Raw genomic sequence first — 20,363 nt, 5'->3', positions numbered from 1 at the left:
TTTTTTTTTATTAAAACAAAATTACTCACCTCTTGTTCTTATCCAAAGTCATCTAATCCATAATCAAGCTGACTGATCCACTAAACGAACGATAACGGATTTCTGTAGATTTTAACCTATATGTTACTAGTAGGATTATATATCATATATATATATATATTCATAAAACTTCTAAGCAACAAGGGCATGCTATAGTAATTACTCACTTTAATAGGGACAAACACAAGGACTTCCTTACACTCACTCAGCATAGAAATGTGAGATATACTCAAGTATGTGTATCGCAAACAAACATAACAAACCCCAAACTCTCATCCACAAAACAAAACAACAAAACTCTTATTTTTCTTATCTTTCTTTTATTTTAAATACTCTCAAACTTACTCCTCCTCTTCTTCTTCTCATTTCTCTTCTCCTTCATCATATTATATATTTGCTACTACACATTATTAGAAAGAGTATACACACACGCACAAACACAAACAGATAGATAGACAGATAGAGGAAGAGATAGAGATAGAGATAAGAGAAATGTCTTCATCTGTACATCAACTCTTTAACTTCATCATCATCATCATCATCACCACTCACCTCTCCACAACAACAACAAGAGTGAATTCCATCTCCAGACTCATCTCTGAAACCCTAAAACAATCTTTTAATCCATAACTCTAAACCAACAAAACCATCTTCATATCTCACACTACCAGTTACCACTCACTACTTCCCCAAATCCTAGACCACTTCAATTTCCCACCCAAATTCCTCCAAACTCTTCTCCCAAAATACCTCCTCAACTCCACCTTCTGGTCCTCTCTTCCTCCCTATCTTCGTCTACACCGGCAATGTAGAGCGACATCGAATGGTTCACCCTCCAACACTGGCCTCATGTCTCGCTATCATATTGCTCCTACCTTCAATGCTCTCTCCTTGTCTCTCATTGAGGTCCTTCTTCCTCATCATCACTCTTTGTCACCGTTTAATATCTTATATTGATATCAATCTTCTTTGTTGCAGCATCGCTTTTATGGTGGAATCTTTTACCATCTCGGTAAATGACTCTTATACTTCTACTGATACTCTTGGGCTACTGCCTCTACTTCTTACACAAGCATCATTGGCTGATCACGCCGAGCTTTACAAAGAGCTTCTGGAAGCTATAGCAACTCTTTCTTTCGTGAGGCTGCTCCCTGTTGTCGCTTTCTTTGGTGGCTCTTTTATGGAGGAAGGGCATAAATATATATATTTATATATGCTCTTGTTCCTTTTGCTTTAACCTGCGCGGACGATGGTCTGGATCTTTTGTGTCATTGATAACTTTTATTTATATATATATATATATATATATAAATGATGCTTTTGTTGGAATAGTGTTGGCTGCATGGTTTAGATTGAAGTATCCACATATAGCAATGGAGTGTGGAGTATCACTCAGCTCCAATTTTACAGTTTGACAAAATTGTTCCCTTGAGCAGTTTCTTTATGGATGCTGTCTCTCAAGATTGGCAAGCAAGGTTGGCTGGGTCGTTTCTGTTTGTTTGCCTGTTTGCTCATTTCCATGTGAAATGCTCTAATCATGCCTGCTCTTAATCTGGGGAAATAACAAATGACTCTAGGATGAGAGCATGAAACTGTCTCTGAAGCTGATAAAAAGAGAGTTGATGTACTGTTGATGCAAGTGGCTGCCATACAAGCAGTCGTCTCGTTCCAGCTTAGCAAGACTTCCCTTAGTTGCAAAGTGAGTTCTCATTAGATCTAGATCTGTTTCATTTTCTTATTATTTATTATTATTTTTATTATATTGAATATCTTTTATTCTTTATTTTTATTATTTGTTTCTTTGATTGAAAAACAAAATAATTTGAAATTCAACATCACAGTATGGAGCAATACTAATACTTCATTAGTCTTCAAGAAAAAGCATGTGGCATCTGGAGCCAAAGTCTCAAAGAATCTTATTAGAAAATTTAGGCTTTGATTGGCACCCTCCTATAGAAAAGATGTTATTGATTCCTTTGTCTGCTTTGAATTTATGGAAATGAAGACTTTTAGACTAATAGTAGAGTGATAGAGATTTAGAAAACAATTGATGTGGATTGGTGATATGGTCTTTATGTTTATATATATATATATATATATATATGTATATATTAATCTAAATTTATTAAAATTAATTAATAATTGTATATATATATATATATAGAGAAATATATATATATATTAGTGATTTTAAAATTTTGAATTATTTTGAAAAATTACGCAGGAAACTCCAGCTCAGTGTACTCAGTCAGGGACTGGTTGGTGGACTGCATTTGTATAGATTGCAGCAAATGGCTGATTGTCCAACCCCTGCAAATTTCATGGCTTCTCTCTCCTTAGCCCAATCCTGTCAAAACAGGTGATATTATTTATTATTATTTTTAATAAATATGGACAAGCTCACTCTATGAGGGCTAGACACATGAGGAGTTAAACTCTGGCAACACTTAATACGCCTCGGCCTCCCACGGATGGACGAACTTATGCTAGGAGAATCCGACGTGACTAATAGACTCAAATAATGCTAGAGCCATTGTCATTATTATTATTATTGTAAAATTATTTCTTTTATATAATTATATAATTATTAATATACTACTCGTAAAATATATATAAATTATATTTACTTATTAAATAGGGCATTATACGTTTTTATAAAAATAATTGAATTGATAGAAGGTATTTAAGCACTCACTCGATAAAAATATGTATAAGCACTGTACAGTATGATAAATAAAATATCTTACTATTAAGTAATTACATTAGTACAATTTCAGTAAAGTTTACACTTTGACTGATAAAACTGCATCTGTCTGATTAAATGGATTATATTATTGTTTTTGTGAATTTTAATGTAGATGTAGGATTACGATGGATTTCAAAAAGGAACAAACAAGCTTGACAAAAGTTTCACTGCGTAAGTGTTTATTATAATCACTCTGGTGATGTTAAATGCTTTGATTTTGAAGGCTCAAGTGATCCTCATGGCCTCAGTGGATGGAATTGGCAGGTAATTATATATTTATTTATTTATATTATGTCATAATTTATTTATTATTTTTATATAAAAAATAGTACTCTTTCTATTCTTAAATACATGTTGTTTAAAGATGTTGCATAAGAATTAAAGATAATATTAAATTATTTAAAATTTAATATAAAAATTAACCAAATTACTAAACTATCCCTTTCTTGAACAATGTTTTTTTTTTACTATAAATATTATTTTTTTATTTATATAATTTAGGAAATTAAAGATGTATAAAATTGAAAAAAAAAGAATAAATATTGTCTTGATATTGTAAAATAATAATTATTTTGGAATATATTTTTTTTCTCTTTAAAACAACATGTATTTTTTGAATGGAGGGAGTATTTTATTGTAAAGACAAATATAAAACTGAAAGCGAGAAAATCAACACATATAACATAGCTTGAGTTTAATAATGGTTAAAATAAAAAATAAAAACAAACATTCAATTACTTGTGTTAAATAGTTTCTAATTTGTTTTATATTTACTTGTGTTTGAAATGATATATCCATGATTTTAATTCCATATACTATATATTATGAAAATTTTGAAAAAGATAAAGACAAAGGTAAAAGAGACAATTAAATGTGTTGGTTTGTATAAATGGAATATAAATAATGTTTGAAATATATAGGTATGCACAGAGATGGTGATGCCAATGAATTGCTCTAATGAAAGCATGTTTCCTCCATCAAGCTAAGTGATTATAAAACAGAACTGAAGCATCATGTAACTTTAGTATGGTGTTGAACCAAGACCACATTGGATCACAACAGAGTATGGTGGCCATGTAAGTATCTTATATATATATATATATATATATATATATATATATATATATATATATATATATATATATGCCTTAGTTAAACCATATGCCCTTTTTGTGTTTCTCCAAAAATTTAAGCATATGTTATATGTATGTACATGTATAAAAGCTCGAAATATATACATCTATATCCTTAATAGATTTTCTTAAAAATTGAGAATTTTTATAAATAGGGTGACACACCCTCAACTTTTAGGAGAAATTAGGGACATACATGTGCATAGAACTTAATGCTCTAACATAGCATGTGCTCTTAATCGTTTTGTGGGCTCTAATCTAGCCTCCCAATGAATGCCTGACAATAGAGCAAGAGACTATTGGATACTGAGATCTTTTGTATGTGTCATGCCAATCAAATATCTCATGTTCTATTTAAAAAACATGAAATTACACATACTCTCATATTTTTTTTCCAATAAATTGATATATATATATATATATATTGATTTAATGTTAAATAAGAATGCATATGTAAAATATATATATGAAAGATATTTCATCTAGTTTCATTTTATTTTTATTTTTATTTTTTCCTTTTATAGTGTGTGTATGAAAATGAAAGTTTTATGAAAGCATGTAATTATTGATGAAAAATTTATGAGATATATATGTATTGGCTAATTTATTTCATGAAACAGAGGATTGAAAAAGTTCTAAAGAGATTTGGAAGCAATATTATATTTTCTAATGGATTGAGAGATCCTTGGAGTAGAGGAGGTAAGAGTTATAATTTCCTCTTAGTGATAAATATTTACTAAAAATTACTTTTTATATCCCTCATTAACTTTTATTTATTTTGTAGAGTGCTTAAGAACATATCACCAAGCATAATAGCTCTTGTCACCAAACAAGGTTTTGTTGAATAAATAAAAACGTTTTTATTTGAATGATAAAGTTTATTATAATTAAATATTTATTTTAGGAGCTCATCATGTGGATTTTTCAGTAGGCGACTCAAAGATGATCCAAAATGGTTAATTGAACAAAGGGAAAATGAAATAAAGATTATAAAACAGTGGATAGATCAGTACCATAAAGACTTGAAGGATTGATAATGATAAAAAAAATTTTCATAATTTTCTTAAAACAAATCTTTAAATAAGTGTAATTTTGGGGGTGAAATGTAATAATGCTTAACTCCAAAGGTTTTTTTTTTTTTTTTGGGTTACAAAAATATGTCATTATTTTCAAGTAAAGTTGTTGTTTCTCAAAATAAGTTTATGTTATTCTTTTCTTAGTCATTTTTTTTATAATTATAAGAAATTATATTAAAAACTCAATGCAATATGATATTTTAGCCCAAAAACAATGAACACTTGGGCTTTTTTGGGCCAATTTTGGTTGAATGTTTTATAGACTACATTGCAACACTATATTATATTCAAATGAAAATTGCTCAAATTGTAATGATATTGAGAAAAGTAAAAAGAAATTATTGTGCTTGATTTCCAAGTAGCAATTAAAGATAAGGTCCAATTTTCAAACCAATTTAAACCACAAGAAATCCATATTTAGTCAATGTTGAACATTTAATTTCTATCATCTTTTTCTCCCAATGTTCATCAATGTCCAAGTGACTACATCAATTTTCTCTCTTCCTCCCAAGTCTTCACTCTAATTTATTTGTCTTCAATATTGACAAATAACCCCTCCAAAATTCTTAATATTAAAATCTCTCTCTTTCTCACGTTCTCATATATATCTATATTTGAATCTACAAATTTCAATCCAACTAATTATGTACGGTATTTTGATGTAAACCGTTTAGGCCTTGTTTGGATTGGCTTATTAAAAAAGTGTTTTTTTTTTAGTTTAATAGAAGTGCTTATAAAAAAAGTGCTTCTCTAAAATAAGTTAAGCACTTTTTGTATTTTCTGTTTTGATTAGCTTTTTGTAGAAAGCGAGTTGTAAAAAGGGCTAAAAAAAGCAGTTTTTCATAAGTTGGTTATGACTAGCTTTATGAAAAACAGCTTTTTCGATTTTACACCTACTTTTTAGAATAAGCCCAATCTAAACAACATTTTTTTAAAAATCCGAAGTCTTTAACTTATAAAGCAGTTCCGAGTTTTTAAAAGCTCAATCCAAACAAGGATTTAATCATTTTCAGTACAGTCATCAAAGTAACCACTATATAGGAATATTATTCAGGGCTACTTCTGAGTTAAGCAAACTAAGCAAGGCACAAGGAAAAACCAAAATGGCAACACAAACCCTAACCCTAATGCTTCTTCTCCTCACCACCACCCTTCATCTCTCCACATCTCAAACCAACATCAAAGGTGCCTACTGGTTCCCGGAAAGTGAATTCCCTGTTTCCTCCATAAACACCACATTCTTCACTCACCTCTATTGTGCCTTTGCCAATCTCAGCTCCACCACCTTTCAACTCTCCATCCCCTCCTCCTGCTCCTCCTTCACCTTCATCGTCCATAAATCCAACCCCTCCATCATCACCCTTCTCTCCATCGGTGGTGGCAACTCTGACCCCTCCACCTTCTCCTCCATGGCTAGCCAACCCTCTGATAATCACTATATAGATAGTTCAGATCTATCTGATCAAGTTTCTTATAGAAGGCAACTTGAAAAACTCAAACACTTGATCAGGAAAATTCATGCAAGCTCAAGAAAACCAGAATAAAGATAAAACAGAAGCCATGTCAAAAGAATAATGATACCAGATTCTATATAACTCAGATGCTTCTCAAATCTCATACATATGAAGTTAAGATCAAGTACATCAACTCTCTTATATAAACTTTAGATCAAAACACACTCAAAGAAGCAGGAAAATTCAAACATCAATCAACACTCAAAAGAAAAACTTAACCATTCTTACATAAGAACCCATAATATATCACTGTGAAAGTTCGGTGGATCGAATTGAACTGAACTCGCTCGATCACACACATACGCGCCGCTTGTTCCTCAGCCGCACCGCTTTTGAGTCGCTTCCTTGCCTCGAACTTGATACAAAGCCCTTGATCATCAAATCTCATGCCGTTCGGAACAAACACAATCCACATCTCTTTAAATGCCTCAAACTTAAACCTCTTGCCATGATGGATGAGATCTTGGCCACACGATCTCTGGCTAATCTTGTTGCTGAGATTGTTTTTCCCTGACTCAAACTATGTACTCACTTGATCTTCAAATCCTGACCATCCATCACATTCCCACCGATTCTTCAACTGACTTAACAGACTTTCAAACATGGGAAAAGACTAACATACCCTCTGCTTCTTAACAAATGACACCAGGACACACTGAGCTGCAGCTTCACTGCTTCTTCTCTGCAATTGTACTTGATCTTCAATCAATTTCAACACCCTCCTCCCGGAAAACCTTCATTGACTCATCAATCTCTCTTGCAAGAACAAATGGTTTCAAATATGATCACTTGTTTCTACTTCAAATTTTATCTTATATCATGGTACTAAATTTCATTCATATATGTTTTATATATGTCTATATATAAATCAGGTTTCTCCGGGCTTGATCTTGATTCTGATTGGCAATACCCTCAAACAATGACAGACATGACAAACTTTGCCATGCTAGTAACCGAATGGCGTACCGCGATTAACGACGAAGCTCAAACCTCCGGCTATTCAGCTCTTCTCCTCACTGCCGCCATCAGTGTCATCCCTCCTGCATCATATCCTGTTTCCTCCATTAATGCCGGCATGGATTTTGTTAACATCATGGTTTATGACTTCTACTCTCCTGACAATACTCCCCAAATCACAATGGCACATACGGCGTTGAACGACTTTTCGGGAACGACACTTCAGGACACATCAGTGGTAGCTCTGGAGTCACTGCATGGATAAATGCCGGCTTGTCGGCAAACAAAATGGTATTTGGTTTGCCATTCTATGGATATGCATGGGAGCTCAGTAATGAAGATAATCATGGTTTAGGTGCACCTGCAAGTGGAGTGGCTACTGGTTATGGTATTGATACTTATGGTGCTATAAGCTTCAAGAACATTAAGGAGTTTATTGCTAGTAGTGGTGCAACAATGGTGTATAATAGCACTTATGTAGTGAATTATATATTGTTACTCTGGGAAGACTTGGATAGGGTATGATGATGTGGATGCTGTGAGTGCTAAGGTTTCTTATGTTAAGAGTAAGGGTCTGAAGGGTTACTTTGCATGGTCTGTTGATAAAGATGATAACTGGATGCTCTCTCAGAAAGGTAATTAATTTTTTTCTCAGCTAGCTTGCATGCACTATATAGATTATAATGAAATTAAGAAATTTGCAAGTATATCATATATAAGAAATTAAGAACTTTGCAAGTATGTATGTATGTATAATTTAAGGTGTGATAATTAATTAAGGGTATGTATATTAATCTTAAGAGAAGGTTGTTTTGGTAAAAGCCTTGAGGAAGATAGTTGGCCATTGGTGTTGTTGGTCCAAGTCAATAAATCTTTGGCCAAACAAAGACTAGAGCTACCTTATAATTAAATTAATGGTCAAAGTCATGAAGTCAAGCCATGAAGGATTGTCTTCATGCTCATGACTTCACTTCATGCACTGTTGGAAACTAAATTTTTTTAAATACCTCACAAATTTTTATTACAGTTTCTTTAGAAATATATATTATGGAAGGGTATATCACTGATTTTTTTTTAAAAAAAAACAACTACATTATGGTTATTGACACTAGGTAGTTTATGTAGAGTATTGATTGTTTTTATTAAGGAAACAAGTTTGAATTTCATTCATATAAAATGAGGGTACAAATATATCTACGTCTATGCCCATCTCTGACATAGTTTATCAACAAGTCATCAAAATAATAACAATATATAAATTTGATAAAATTATTTTTATTAATTTTTTTTATATATATTGACAGACTTTAGGATATTTCAAGAAATGAAATATTTTTCCCATAGTTGAAAATTTATTAGGGACTTAGGATTTTATGTTAACTTGAAGTCATAGGGTATATAATTAAAAAATTAAACATGTTTTATAAAGTTATATAAGTAATATTACCAATTATATGTTTTTATAGAGCTATACATGCAATTTTTTTTTTTTAAAAAAAAGAAACATTCGTTGTATATGTTAAATGGATTGATTAACCTTTTTATAGTTTTTTAAATTATTAGTTGATACATGAGTTTGCTGATTGCAAATGCATAACCTATTTTCTTCTTTCGCAGCTTCTACAACATTGGATTGATTTGGACCTTAATTTAAGCCAAAGATGAATGAACTCAAAACATCTATATTTATATATTATTATTATTATAAATATTATGTATGGTGACTCTAGATGAAATCTGTGCCTGTTATGTACGATGTTTTATTAATAGAAATGGTTTATCCATCTTCTCAAAAATCTGTACCTGCTCATCTTCCTGCTTTGAAATCTCGCTATTCACTATATAAGTAAATAAGGAGACCTTGTTTCCTTTTATTACAAAAACATTAAAAAAAAAAATGTTGATATTTTACGTTTTGATTAGTTAAACTGAAGGAAAATTAATAATGAAAATAAATAAGACAGAGCATGCCAGTAAAAGCAAATAAAGATACCAGAAATTGAGTTCAACTCAATTGTTTAATTCCAAATGCTTGCATTCTTCAAATTTGGTTTAGTTAATTCAATTAATTTGAAGCATGATGGCATCGCCTGCATATGGGATATGCGAGCACAAGCGATTTAATGGTGGTGATTTTTTTTTTTAAATCTAGAAAATCATGTCATAAAATTGAGAAAACACCTCTGTTTCTATTCTGCAAATTTAGGAAAGCACAAAAATTTTTTTTATAATTTTTTTATATTATATGTATATGATAATGAATAGTGACTCTGTCTTGGAATCTTTATGTGTCATGTCAAATAGCTAGTCAAATGAATTCTAAAAGTTATTGACGAAATTTTTTTTTTTTTTTTCAAATTTTTATTATGCAACACCTAAATGAATCTACATGCACTAAGCTGATAACTATGTAAAGGGTAAATTCCAAATATGCTTTTGTTTTTAGGTTCATTAATCATTATTAGGCTCGTTAAGAAGGCTTGCAAGCTTGCTCACAAGAAAACAAAAACAAAACAAAAGTAAAACAAAAATAAAAACAAAAATGAAACAAGAGCGATTACAAACGACCTTAGCAAACTTGTTTAGTAGGTTCATTAATTATTATTAGGCTTGTTTAATATACTTGTTAGGAGGCTCGCTAGCAAGCTCGTTAAGAAGGCTCTCGAGCTTGCGCTCTAGTTTACCTGTTTATAAGCTTGCTCGTTAAGAGGCTCGCGAGCCTGCTCGATAGAGATAGTTTGTTATAAGGCTGGCGAGCTTTCTCGTTAACAAGCAGGCTCGCGAGCCTTAAAGAGCAGAGAAGCATGTGGCTCGAGCTCGGCTCATTTATAAATTTGAGCTCAAAAGTTAGGCTCGAACTCGGCTCATTTAGTTAATGAAAGAGCTTTCTCCGATCGAACTTCGAGTAGCTCATGAACGGCTTGGTTCATTTGCATCCCTATTTCATAGAAGACAATGTCACTGGACGTGGATCGCCTTACCCGAGAAAATTATCTAGCTAAATGCGAGCTCGGGTCAAGGTAGACCTCATTCATCATAGCCCATAAAAATAATAACTCTGACTGTCGAACCACTCTATCACTATCACCACGACCAAAAACTGTATGTGCCATAATACAATGAATATACCAAAAACAAGGATTGCGCAGAGTAGTTACCCTACCTCTTGGAGGTTCGGACAGAAAGAAAGAGAAATGTCTTTGTCTTTACACTAACACTCTAATTAAAATCATCATCACGGTGGTCATCTTCACAGTAGCAACATCATCAACAATAAGCACTTGTGAAGTCTATCAGTGGGTGGTGCTGGCCCGGATTGACTAAAAATGGGTCATGCTGGCTTGTGCACGCACAATGCGTGGTCCACACTCGCGTGCTGTGTTAGTCTTCGTCAAGCCCATGATTGTGTCAGCCGACTGGTTTGACAACATAAGTAGTATATAAGAATTTTAAAAACAAAAATCCTTTTTTTTTCTTTCAAAAAACAAATTTTTTTTTATTTATTTCAAATAAAAATAAAACAATATCACTCAAAGGTCAGGTCAACATGTATATATGACTCAATCAATCTTCTACTTTATCTATGTTGGCCGTATGCTTTGAAGTTTTTGGTGGTCCATTCCGAATTATGATTTGATTCAAAGTTTTTAGACTAGATTTAATAGGAGAAAAAACAAATTAGAGGTCTATATATAGTGGGAATGCCCATGATATGTATGGGCGAAATCATTTTTTTTAAAAATGTTTTATGTGGAGCAATCTGAATTAGTTTCTGGGGGTTATATTATGTATTTTGGCTCTAGAGTTTTTAAAGTAACAGTTTTTGAAAAATCTCTCTCTGCCCTATAAATCTAGGTCACATTGAATGAATTATGTAAATTCTTATGTGTTCTTAATTTTTCTATGTATTAATTTTCTATTTGTGGCACAACAATCTTTTAAGCATCTTAGACTCTTTCAAAAAGAGAAAAATGAAACATTCTTGGCATCTTCTTCTCATTTATCCTTTTAGAATATTTTTAAAAGTCCTACAATGACATATAACTAATAACAAACAAGCAACTTTTCATAAATTTAATTATTTTTCTTTTACGGTGGGAATGCCCACGGTATGGACGGAATCATCTTTTTTAATGTATTATGTGGAGTAATCTCAATAAGTTTTCTGGAGATTATATTATATATTTTGTCTCAAGAGTTTACTCTTGTTCAAGTATTAGTTTTTTTTTTTTTAAATAAATGTGGATAAACTACAAATCAGTTTTTTGCTCTCTCTTTGCCTTATAATTAAATTTAGATCACATTGGTTGATTACGTAAATTTTTCTGTGTTTTTAATTTTTCAATGTATTAATTTTCTAGTTGTGCCACAACAATCTTCTAAGCATTTTGGACTCCTTCAAAAAAGAAAATGAAACATTCTTGCCATCTTCCTTTTAGAATATTTTTAAAAGCCCTACAATGACATATAACTAATGACAAACAAGCAACTTTCTATAAATTTAAATTTTTTTTAAAGACAAACTTAATAATTTGAATCTATTTGGATTAAGTTTGTGAGAATAATACTTTAGATTTGAATTCAAATTAAATAGTATGTTCTATGATTTTTTTAAATAGAATCATATGTTAATCCTAATTATTACTTTAGATAATAAACTACTTACAAAATATAAAATATAAAGTTACTTATTTCATAAAACAATATTATATAATGACGAACATCAAGATCAGGTCCGAAACTATTGTTGTTGTGAATACCCAGTCCATTGATATAAGAGAATAGAATAAATTAGTTTAATTTTTTGTTGGATGTGACTATTATAGTTGGATGTATGTATACTCGCTTTCCTTATTACCTAGTTATGTGACTAATATACTTAGATGTAGTGCTTATGTCCTTAATAATTAACTAGGCGGCTAATTCTCTCATTCTTAAACATTTTTCATAAATGTATATATATATATATATACACACCATCAAACTCATCCACAAGCTTCATTCAATTCCAAATTTCTGCAAGGGCATATTTGTGATCATCTTTATGTATAGCCATAAACACAAGCACTTAGGTCTGGCCCGTCTGGGTGTATTTGGTTCCCAGAATATGAATGGAACGGAAATGAGAATGAGACTATAGGAATAAAAATAAAAATGAAAACTATGATCGGTAGTTAATATTTTATCGGAATTAAAAAGTATGAGGGGGAACATGACAAAATTATTTTTTTATAAAAAAGGATATGGGCATAATGCGCCTCATATCATATTCTACATTTAAATGGCCCATCGGATGTGCTATTGGGATCAAAGATCTTCGTTATCCTATTTTTAGTATTGTAATTCAAATAATGATACTGATAAATATGAATGATAAGTAAATATACAAAATTAGCCTTTATGATACAGTTATATATTTTTTTAAAATACTTTTTTTTTGGATTTTTATCTTAATGATTTATTTATTATATATTTATTAGTTTCAATTAAATTTTAAAAATAAATAACTTATAAATAATGTCCACAAATATATTAATTGCAATATCATCAACTTTCAAAAATTATAGTTTATACTTTTTTTTTGTTGTTGAGAAAATCATACACAAAATCATCAATATAGCAAAATAAATATCAAAATCAATTTGAAAAAAAAAAATCATTTGGAAAAACCAAAAATAAGGTATGATAAAAAAGAGTTTTAGAAGAAAAATAACTTGTTCAGATTGACAGAGAAACCTTTTAACAACTTCATATGTCAAAAGTCCTACTTAAATAGTGTAATCAGTGTCTTACCTAGCTGTTGACAAGTTTTTTGTCTCAAGCATAAGATACAATAAAATCCTATATAAAAGAGAGAAACAAATAATAGGACAAAATTATAAATTTAATTTTTTTTTATCATATCCTAAATTCCCAATAGGATTCATTATCATGAGGATAAAGTGGGTCAATAAGCTTATCATATCCTATCGTTCTTATCATGTCTACCAAACGGAACATACATTAATCCAATAATATATATATTAATGAAAAATAAATTTTTTATTTAGAAATATTTTGAATGTTATTATTAAAAATAATAATTATAATAAAATATTCAAATTAAATATCTCATTTAAATTATTATTAGTTTTAATTATTTTAATTAATAAATTAAATGATTGATTTTTATATAATTAAATCTCAATAAGAGGAATGTTAGTGCACTTTAATTATTATAATTAATAATTTTAATCAATAATTTTTTTTTGATGAGGCAAAAAATGTAATTTTAATAATTTTGATTTAATTAAATTTCTTTTATGGCAAAAAAATGCCATTTCATATTTATTATTATTATAATATATCAAATAGTTTTTATTTTAATTAATATTTAATTTAATTATTATAGTTAAATATTTAATTTTATAAGTTTTCTTTAATTAAATATTCAAAGGTGCAAAAATGACATTTAAAAGGTTAATACTATTAATTCCCCCCCAAATATATAGTGCAATTCCTCTAATTTTGGGCGAAATAATTATGCCTCTACAATATTATTATTTACTCTTTACACACTCCATTTCCATTCTAATAGTTGCGTATTCAAACATGGGTATAAACTACTGTTGTTAATGATTCCCATCCCAACCGTGTTTATTATCTCCATCCAAACATGTGTTAATTCCCACACCATTTGTATAGATTTTTTTTTTAACAAATAGGTGACAAGCCCACCCTCCTCCCAAACTTAAGTGAGGAGCTTGCACAAGTATGGAGTGCAATCGCAAGCTCAACTAGTACTCATACCCTCACCTTTTAGGGGATTTAATGTTTGATCAGATCTTTTCTAAAATGAATATTCTAGGGAACAAATTCTATAACTTCTTCCAAACTTAAGGGAAGTGAAAAGAGTACAATAACAAGCACTTATACTCTTACTTTTTATGGGATTTAAAATTTAATTTTAAATTCCTTTTAAAATGAATACTCTACATAAATTTGTTTTATATAAATAGAGTAAGAGGTAATTGGCCATGCTAAATTTATATTATTGAATATGCGGAGAAGAAAAAGATAAAATAAATAAAGAATTTAGTCTTTTTAGTTGTATAAAAAATGACTTAATATCACACTAACATATTAATAAAATGTGTAAATATCAAAATGATACTTATATTTTGTGTTTTCAATCCTTTTATTCCCTCTAATATGCCTTTTTGGTCATTGTAATTAGATATTTTCATTCTTTAGCTGTAAAATTTATTTTTTTGGTTATCGTATTTGCACATTTTTGTCTCTTTGGTCTCTCTAATTCATCAGCTGAAAGGACCAAAAGGGCAGATCCGTCAATTGGAGGGATCAAAAGAACATAAATGTATAAATACAAGAACCAAAAAGATAAATTTATATTAGAGAGACTAAAAAGATGAAAAAAACCAAACTATAGGTCCATTTTGATATTTTGACCTTAATAAAATAACAAACACTGAGCATGACATTGATGGGACACATAACCACTTCTCTCCACGCTAAACACGCCAATTAGACTAAGTCTACTCAAACTCTAACTTAAAGTTAGTAAGAATTCTCAAATTATAATCTTATTTTAATTTAAAATTAATTTTTAAATAATATGATAATTATAAGCATGTGTTTCCCGTAAACTTTAATAATATCTCAAGAAACTTGACAAACCCCACTTAAAAAAAAAGTAATTATTTTGTTTTTGAATAAAAATCAAACAAAACTCTTCAAAGATCAACCTACATCATTTTCATGGCTCCGGGGCTCCCTCCATCTCAAAATATAATTTTTTTAAATTTTTTAAAAATAGTTGTTTTATAATTCCAAAAAACATTTAATTAATTTTTTTTTTTAATTTTACTATGTTTTTAAAATTTTAAATTATATAAATAAAAATAGCTATACTCATAGTTCTCTTAAGAAAATATGTATAATATCAAGGGAAAAAATAGTTAGTTATCTAGTTTATTATTAGTTTAAAATTTAAAAAAAATTTAATATTATTTTTAGCTCTCATACAAAATTAACTTCTATTTCATTTTTTTTAAGATGATAAACTACATTCATTAAAAATATTATATAACAAAACATCCACTAAAAGTGGACAGAAAACAACAATAAAAAAGCAAGTACAAAAAACGTTACAAAACTGCTCCCACACTGCCATGAGAAGCGGAAATAGAAAAACCTAGCCTTCCAATCGTCTTCTCCTTCATTATATATATATATATATATATATAGAGGCCGGGAGAGATGCATGGATATATGTAGATTGGTGGATCAAAAGAAAGAGAGAAATGTCTTCGTCTCTGCATCAATACTCTATTCTCATCATCATCATCATCATCACCACCTTCACAACAACAACAACCACAAGAGTGAATTCCATGCCTATATTATTCCCAGAAACCCTAAAACAAAATCTTTTCCGAAAACTTAAACCAACGAAATCAGCTTCTCTAACTCAACCCTACACCACTCACTACTTCCCACAAGTCTTAGACCACTTCACCTTCACTCCAAACTCCTCCAAACTCTTCCCCCAAAGATACCTCATCAACTCCACCTTCTGGTCCTCTTCTTCCTCCCCCATCTTTGTCTACGCCGGTGCTGAAGATGACATCAAATGGTTGGCCTCCAACTGTGGCTTGTTCGATATAGCTCCTATCTTCAACGCTCTCATTGTCTTCATTGAGGTCCTTCTTCATCATCACTCTTAATTTGCTAGTTGTTTATATAACTCCTTTTATTGATCTCAATCTTTTGTTGAATACTAAATTTGCATCTCATGATGTTGCAGCATCGCTTTTATGGTGATTCTATACCGTTCGGAGATACTTCCATCCACAATCTTGGTTACTTCACTTCGACACAAGCTTTGGCAGATTACGCTGTGCTCATCAGGAGCTTGAAGCACAATCTTTCGGCTGAGGCTGCTCCGGTTGTCATCTTTGGTGCCTCTTATGGTGGAAGTATGTATGCCCTTACCGTATCTTTTGTTCCGTGCGGCGCTGGGCTGGATCTTTAATTTTTTATCGATAACTATATATATATATATATATATTTTTGTTGGAATAGTGTTGGCTGCATGGTTTAGATTGAAGTATCCACATATAGCAATGGGAGCATTGGCATCATCAGCTCCAATTTTACAGTTTGATAAAATTGTCCCTTGGACTGGCTTCTATGATGTTGTTTCTCAACGTTACAAGGTATGGACAGTCACAAGAACAGTACAGGAACAGAATGATGTTTATTTGTTTATTGTTATTGTTATTTATTTATTTATTAAAAAAAATATTTATTTATATTGATTTGGAATAATAAATGATTTAGGATGAGAGCATGAACTGTTTTGAGGTGATAAAAGGATGTTGGGATGAATTGATGTCTACCAATTTGTCGGAACTCAGCAAGATTTTCAGAAGTTGCGAGTGAGATTCTTCTCCTTTTTAATTTTTAATTTTATTTATTATTATTAATTATTATTTTATAAAATAGATAAATTATTTATTTTAATCAATATCGTGGGAAGAAATTGATCGTTCACTTTCTTATTTGGCTGTCGCTTTTTATAATTTATCTAATTATTTGAAAAAACAAATTATTGGTATTTCAACGTCAAAAGTTAAATGAAAAAACAAGCAAAGTATTGGTATTTCACTGGTCTTTAAAAAGAGCATGGGCACAAAAGTCCAAATGGACGTTTTGATTGGGGTTAAAATGCGTTTTAAGATTTTTTTTTATTATTATAAAATATTGGGTTAATTTAAAGAAATTTTTATTTAAAATATCTAAAATTTAACTTAATTAATTCTATTTAAAATTAAATACTTTAAAATTTTAAATAAGCTAGTTTATCAGATATTCAAAGAGTGATATTGTTTTTTATGAAATTATTTTTGAATTTACATATATTTATGCTATGTTTGGATTGAGGGCTGATGAGGGAAAGTAAAGTAAAGCGAGGGTTTTGGTAGGTTAGAGTTGGCCCTTCCATCGTTTGGATAGATATTTTTAATTTCGCGAAGGGAAAAAAAGAATTAACACTGGCCCTCCGAAACCCCATTTTTTCTGGCCCCATATTTGAGGTGCTGGGGAGGGAGAACCTCCTAAATATTTTAATTTTTTTAAAAGACCTTAAAACCCTTTATTTTTTAAATTAATTAGATAATGTCACTTCATAAGTTTCTTCTTATAATTTTTTTTAATCTAATTTTATTTTAATCAAACATTCACATGACACTCATCACAGATCTTTATTTTTATGTATTTTTTTTTTAATCTACATATAATGCAATGTTTGGATTGAGGGCGGGTGAGGGAAAGTAAAGTAAAGTGAGGGTTTTGAAAGGTCAGAGTTGGCCCTTCCATCGTTTGGATAGATATTTTTAATTTCATGAAGAGAGAAGAAAAGTTAACTCTGGCCCTCCAAAACCCTCTCGAAACCCCACTTTTTCTGACCCTCCGATTTGGGGTGCTGGGGAGGGAGAACCTCCTAAATGTTTTAATTTTTTTAAAAGACCTTAATGCCCTTTATTTTTTAAATTAATTAGAAAATATCATTCATACGTTTCTTCTTTTACTTTTTTTTTCAATCTAATTTTATTTTAATCAAGCATTCACATGAGACTCATCACAGATCTTTATTTTTATGTATTTTTTTATTTACTTATTTGTTTATTTGTTTGTTTATGTTGTGTTTTTTATTTGTCAATTCATCCTTAAAAGAATTTATCTCAATAGAATTCTTTAATATCCAAATTTTATTCAAAGTACAAATAAAATTATAATTTTTTTTGAGTGAGAAAAAAAACTAATAATTATCTAATTCAACATAATTATTATGCTATGAATTAAAATATTAGAATAGATTTACTAACAATATGATAAAGTCATCTTGTGATGATCCAATAGAGTTGTAGGAGAAATTAATTTTTAAATAATGTATGATATACTTCCAGAGGAAAAAAATAAATGATTGTGATTCTCGGTAATATAAGTCTTTGGCTTTACTCTCCATGCTCATATACTGAAACTTCTTCCTGGCACTCAACAATAGGAAACCCATCCTTGCAAGTATAAAGAAGCATTAATAAGCAATTATCACTCCAAGTTTTCAACTTTGTAGCAATATATAAGAAGTACAGAGAATTGAGTCAGACACCCACTCCATTTCATCCTCAGCCGAGGTTCATCCTCAAATGCAATCCTTAGAACTCTTCTGCGTCTGAATGTGTGTGTTTCTTCCATCCTGAATATGACAGATGTGACTAAGCCCAAATTCCTGAGCTATTTATCGGCACTGAGATCAAAAAGCTGCAGTTTTATACCTCGGTCTTTTTATCCTCTCGTGCACAAACAGATCCGTCAAGGAAATACAAGCCAACCATAGCAACCTCATTAGTGTTCTCCTAAGAGAATGAGCCAATTCAAACACCAAACAACCAGAAGGGCTTTCCATGAAATGTGCCCATCTTATAATACTTTGATTTAAAGCTTTTGAAAGAGCTTTAACTGGATCATCCTTGACCTCGGAGACCCTTTGCCTTTTCCTGGACTCCCTTCACCCTCACCTCACTATCTCCATCACGGTCAGGACTGTCAATCGTTTATCATCACTATTAAGATCAGAGCCATTAGCCAGTATCAGCACATCAATGTCTTCCGAAAGGTCCAGAGTAGGCTGGTCCTCATCCTTTGAGTATGAAGAACAATAACCTGATCATTCTGCTCAATGAGGTTGTGAAGATGGATCGGACGATGGCTATTGATCACAAATCCTGAGACTCTGAAGAAAACAAAATCCAAAAGGCACCGGATATCACAGTGATAGCCCCAGCTAATCAAAAGAAGGTGGCGTTCTGATCTGGTGAGAGGAATTTCAAGCCTACGATCTGGTGGAACGAGGAGACAAGGTAGACAAGCTTCTTGACTTCGAATGACGAAGAAAACGACGTTCTTCACGACCTGGGGAAAGGAGTGGGAGACATTAGCCTCCTGAGCCGTGAGGGCGAGGTGGCGTTTGAGGGCCTCAGACTTGTCAGAGTCAAGGCGGCTGTCGAGCAAAGGGTGCGATATTGGTATCGTCAGGTCGTCGTAGAGATGGGCATCGGTGCCGATCCGGGGAACCAATGAAAATGCCTTGCTGAAGCCCTCCACCATTACTCCTAACTGGGGGAACATCGAAGCCATGTCGAGAGAGAGAGAGAGAGCATGAGTTCTCGTAGATGGGGAAGAAAGAAAGAGAGAGAGAGCACGAGATAGAAAACACGAGAGAGAAAAGAGACGGAATTCATGCTAACTTGTCTCATGGATGCATGTGTGTGCATGGGGTTTTTTTAAAAAAAAATGCATGAGAGAATCACATCTTGGTGGGACCATTGCATTTTTCTTTTTAATGCATGAGAGAAGCATCATGGGCATGAAATGTGTATGACATGCACTCAATTTAAAAAAAAAACATCATTAAAAGGTGGGGCCCGGTGCATGTAGAGGCATGGAGACATCATGTTCATCATGCAAAAATAAGGTTTATTATTATTGTATATAATTTTTTTATTTTTTAAAAGAAAAATGTAGTACCTCTTCTCTTGCAGATCAACCTTCTCCGACCTTCTTGTCCTCTCCTTCTCCTTCTTCCTTCTCACTTTTCTTCAAAACTCTCTCTGTCTATTTTCCTCCCCTTCTCTCTATTTTCCTCCAGTCTCCTCCTTGTCTCTTTGTTCTCTCCTTTTTTAAAATCCTTTGTTTTTTTTCCCCAAAAATCCTCAACTCCCCGTCATATGGGAGATTTTTTTTCAAAAATTCAAATTCAAAAATTCTCAATTCTTATCCTTAATTTCCCTCCTTTTTTATTTTATTTTTATTTTATTTTTCATTTTTTTTTGAA

At 31.2% G+C, this 20,363-nt stretch overlaps 1 protein-coding gene across 1 annotated transcript; it reads left to right on the top strand.

Moving 5' to 3' along the window:
• Positions 1–466: 466 nt before the first annotated feature.
• LOC120268659 (lysosomal Pro-X carboxypeptidase-like) lies at positions 467–16,909 on the top strand. Its single transcript, XM_039275964.1, has 5 exons — positions 467–584; positions 15,825–16,167; positions 16,272–16,443; positions 16,550–16,683; positions 16,808–16,909. The coding sequence occupies exons 1-5, from the start codon at positions 532–534 to the stop codon at positions 16,907–16,909; spliced, it is 804 nt and encodes a 267-aa protein (XP_039131898.1). The 5' UTR covers positions 467–531.
• The last annotated feature ends 3,454 nt before the right edge of the window (positions 16,910–20,363 follow it).

The sequence above is a fragment of the Dioscorea cayenensis genome, chromosome 9, assembly GCF_009730915.1.
Source record: "Dioscorea cayenensis subsp. rotundata cultivar TDr96_F1 chromosome 9, TDr96_F1_v2_PseudoChromosome.rev07_lg8_w22 25.fasta, whole genome shotgun sequence".
NCBI lineage: Eukaryota > Viridiplantae > Streptophyta > Magnoliopsida > Dioscoreales > Dioscoreaceae > Dioscorea > Dioscorea cayenensis.
This window is presented reverse-complemented; position numbering and strand designations above follow the sequence as displayed.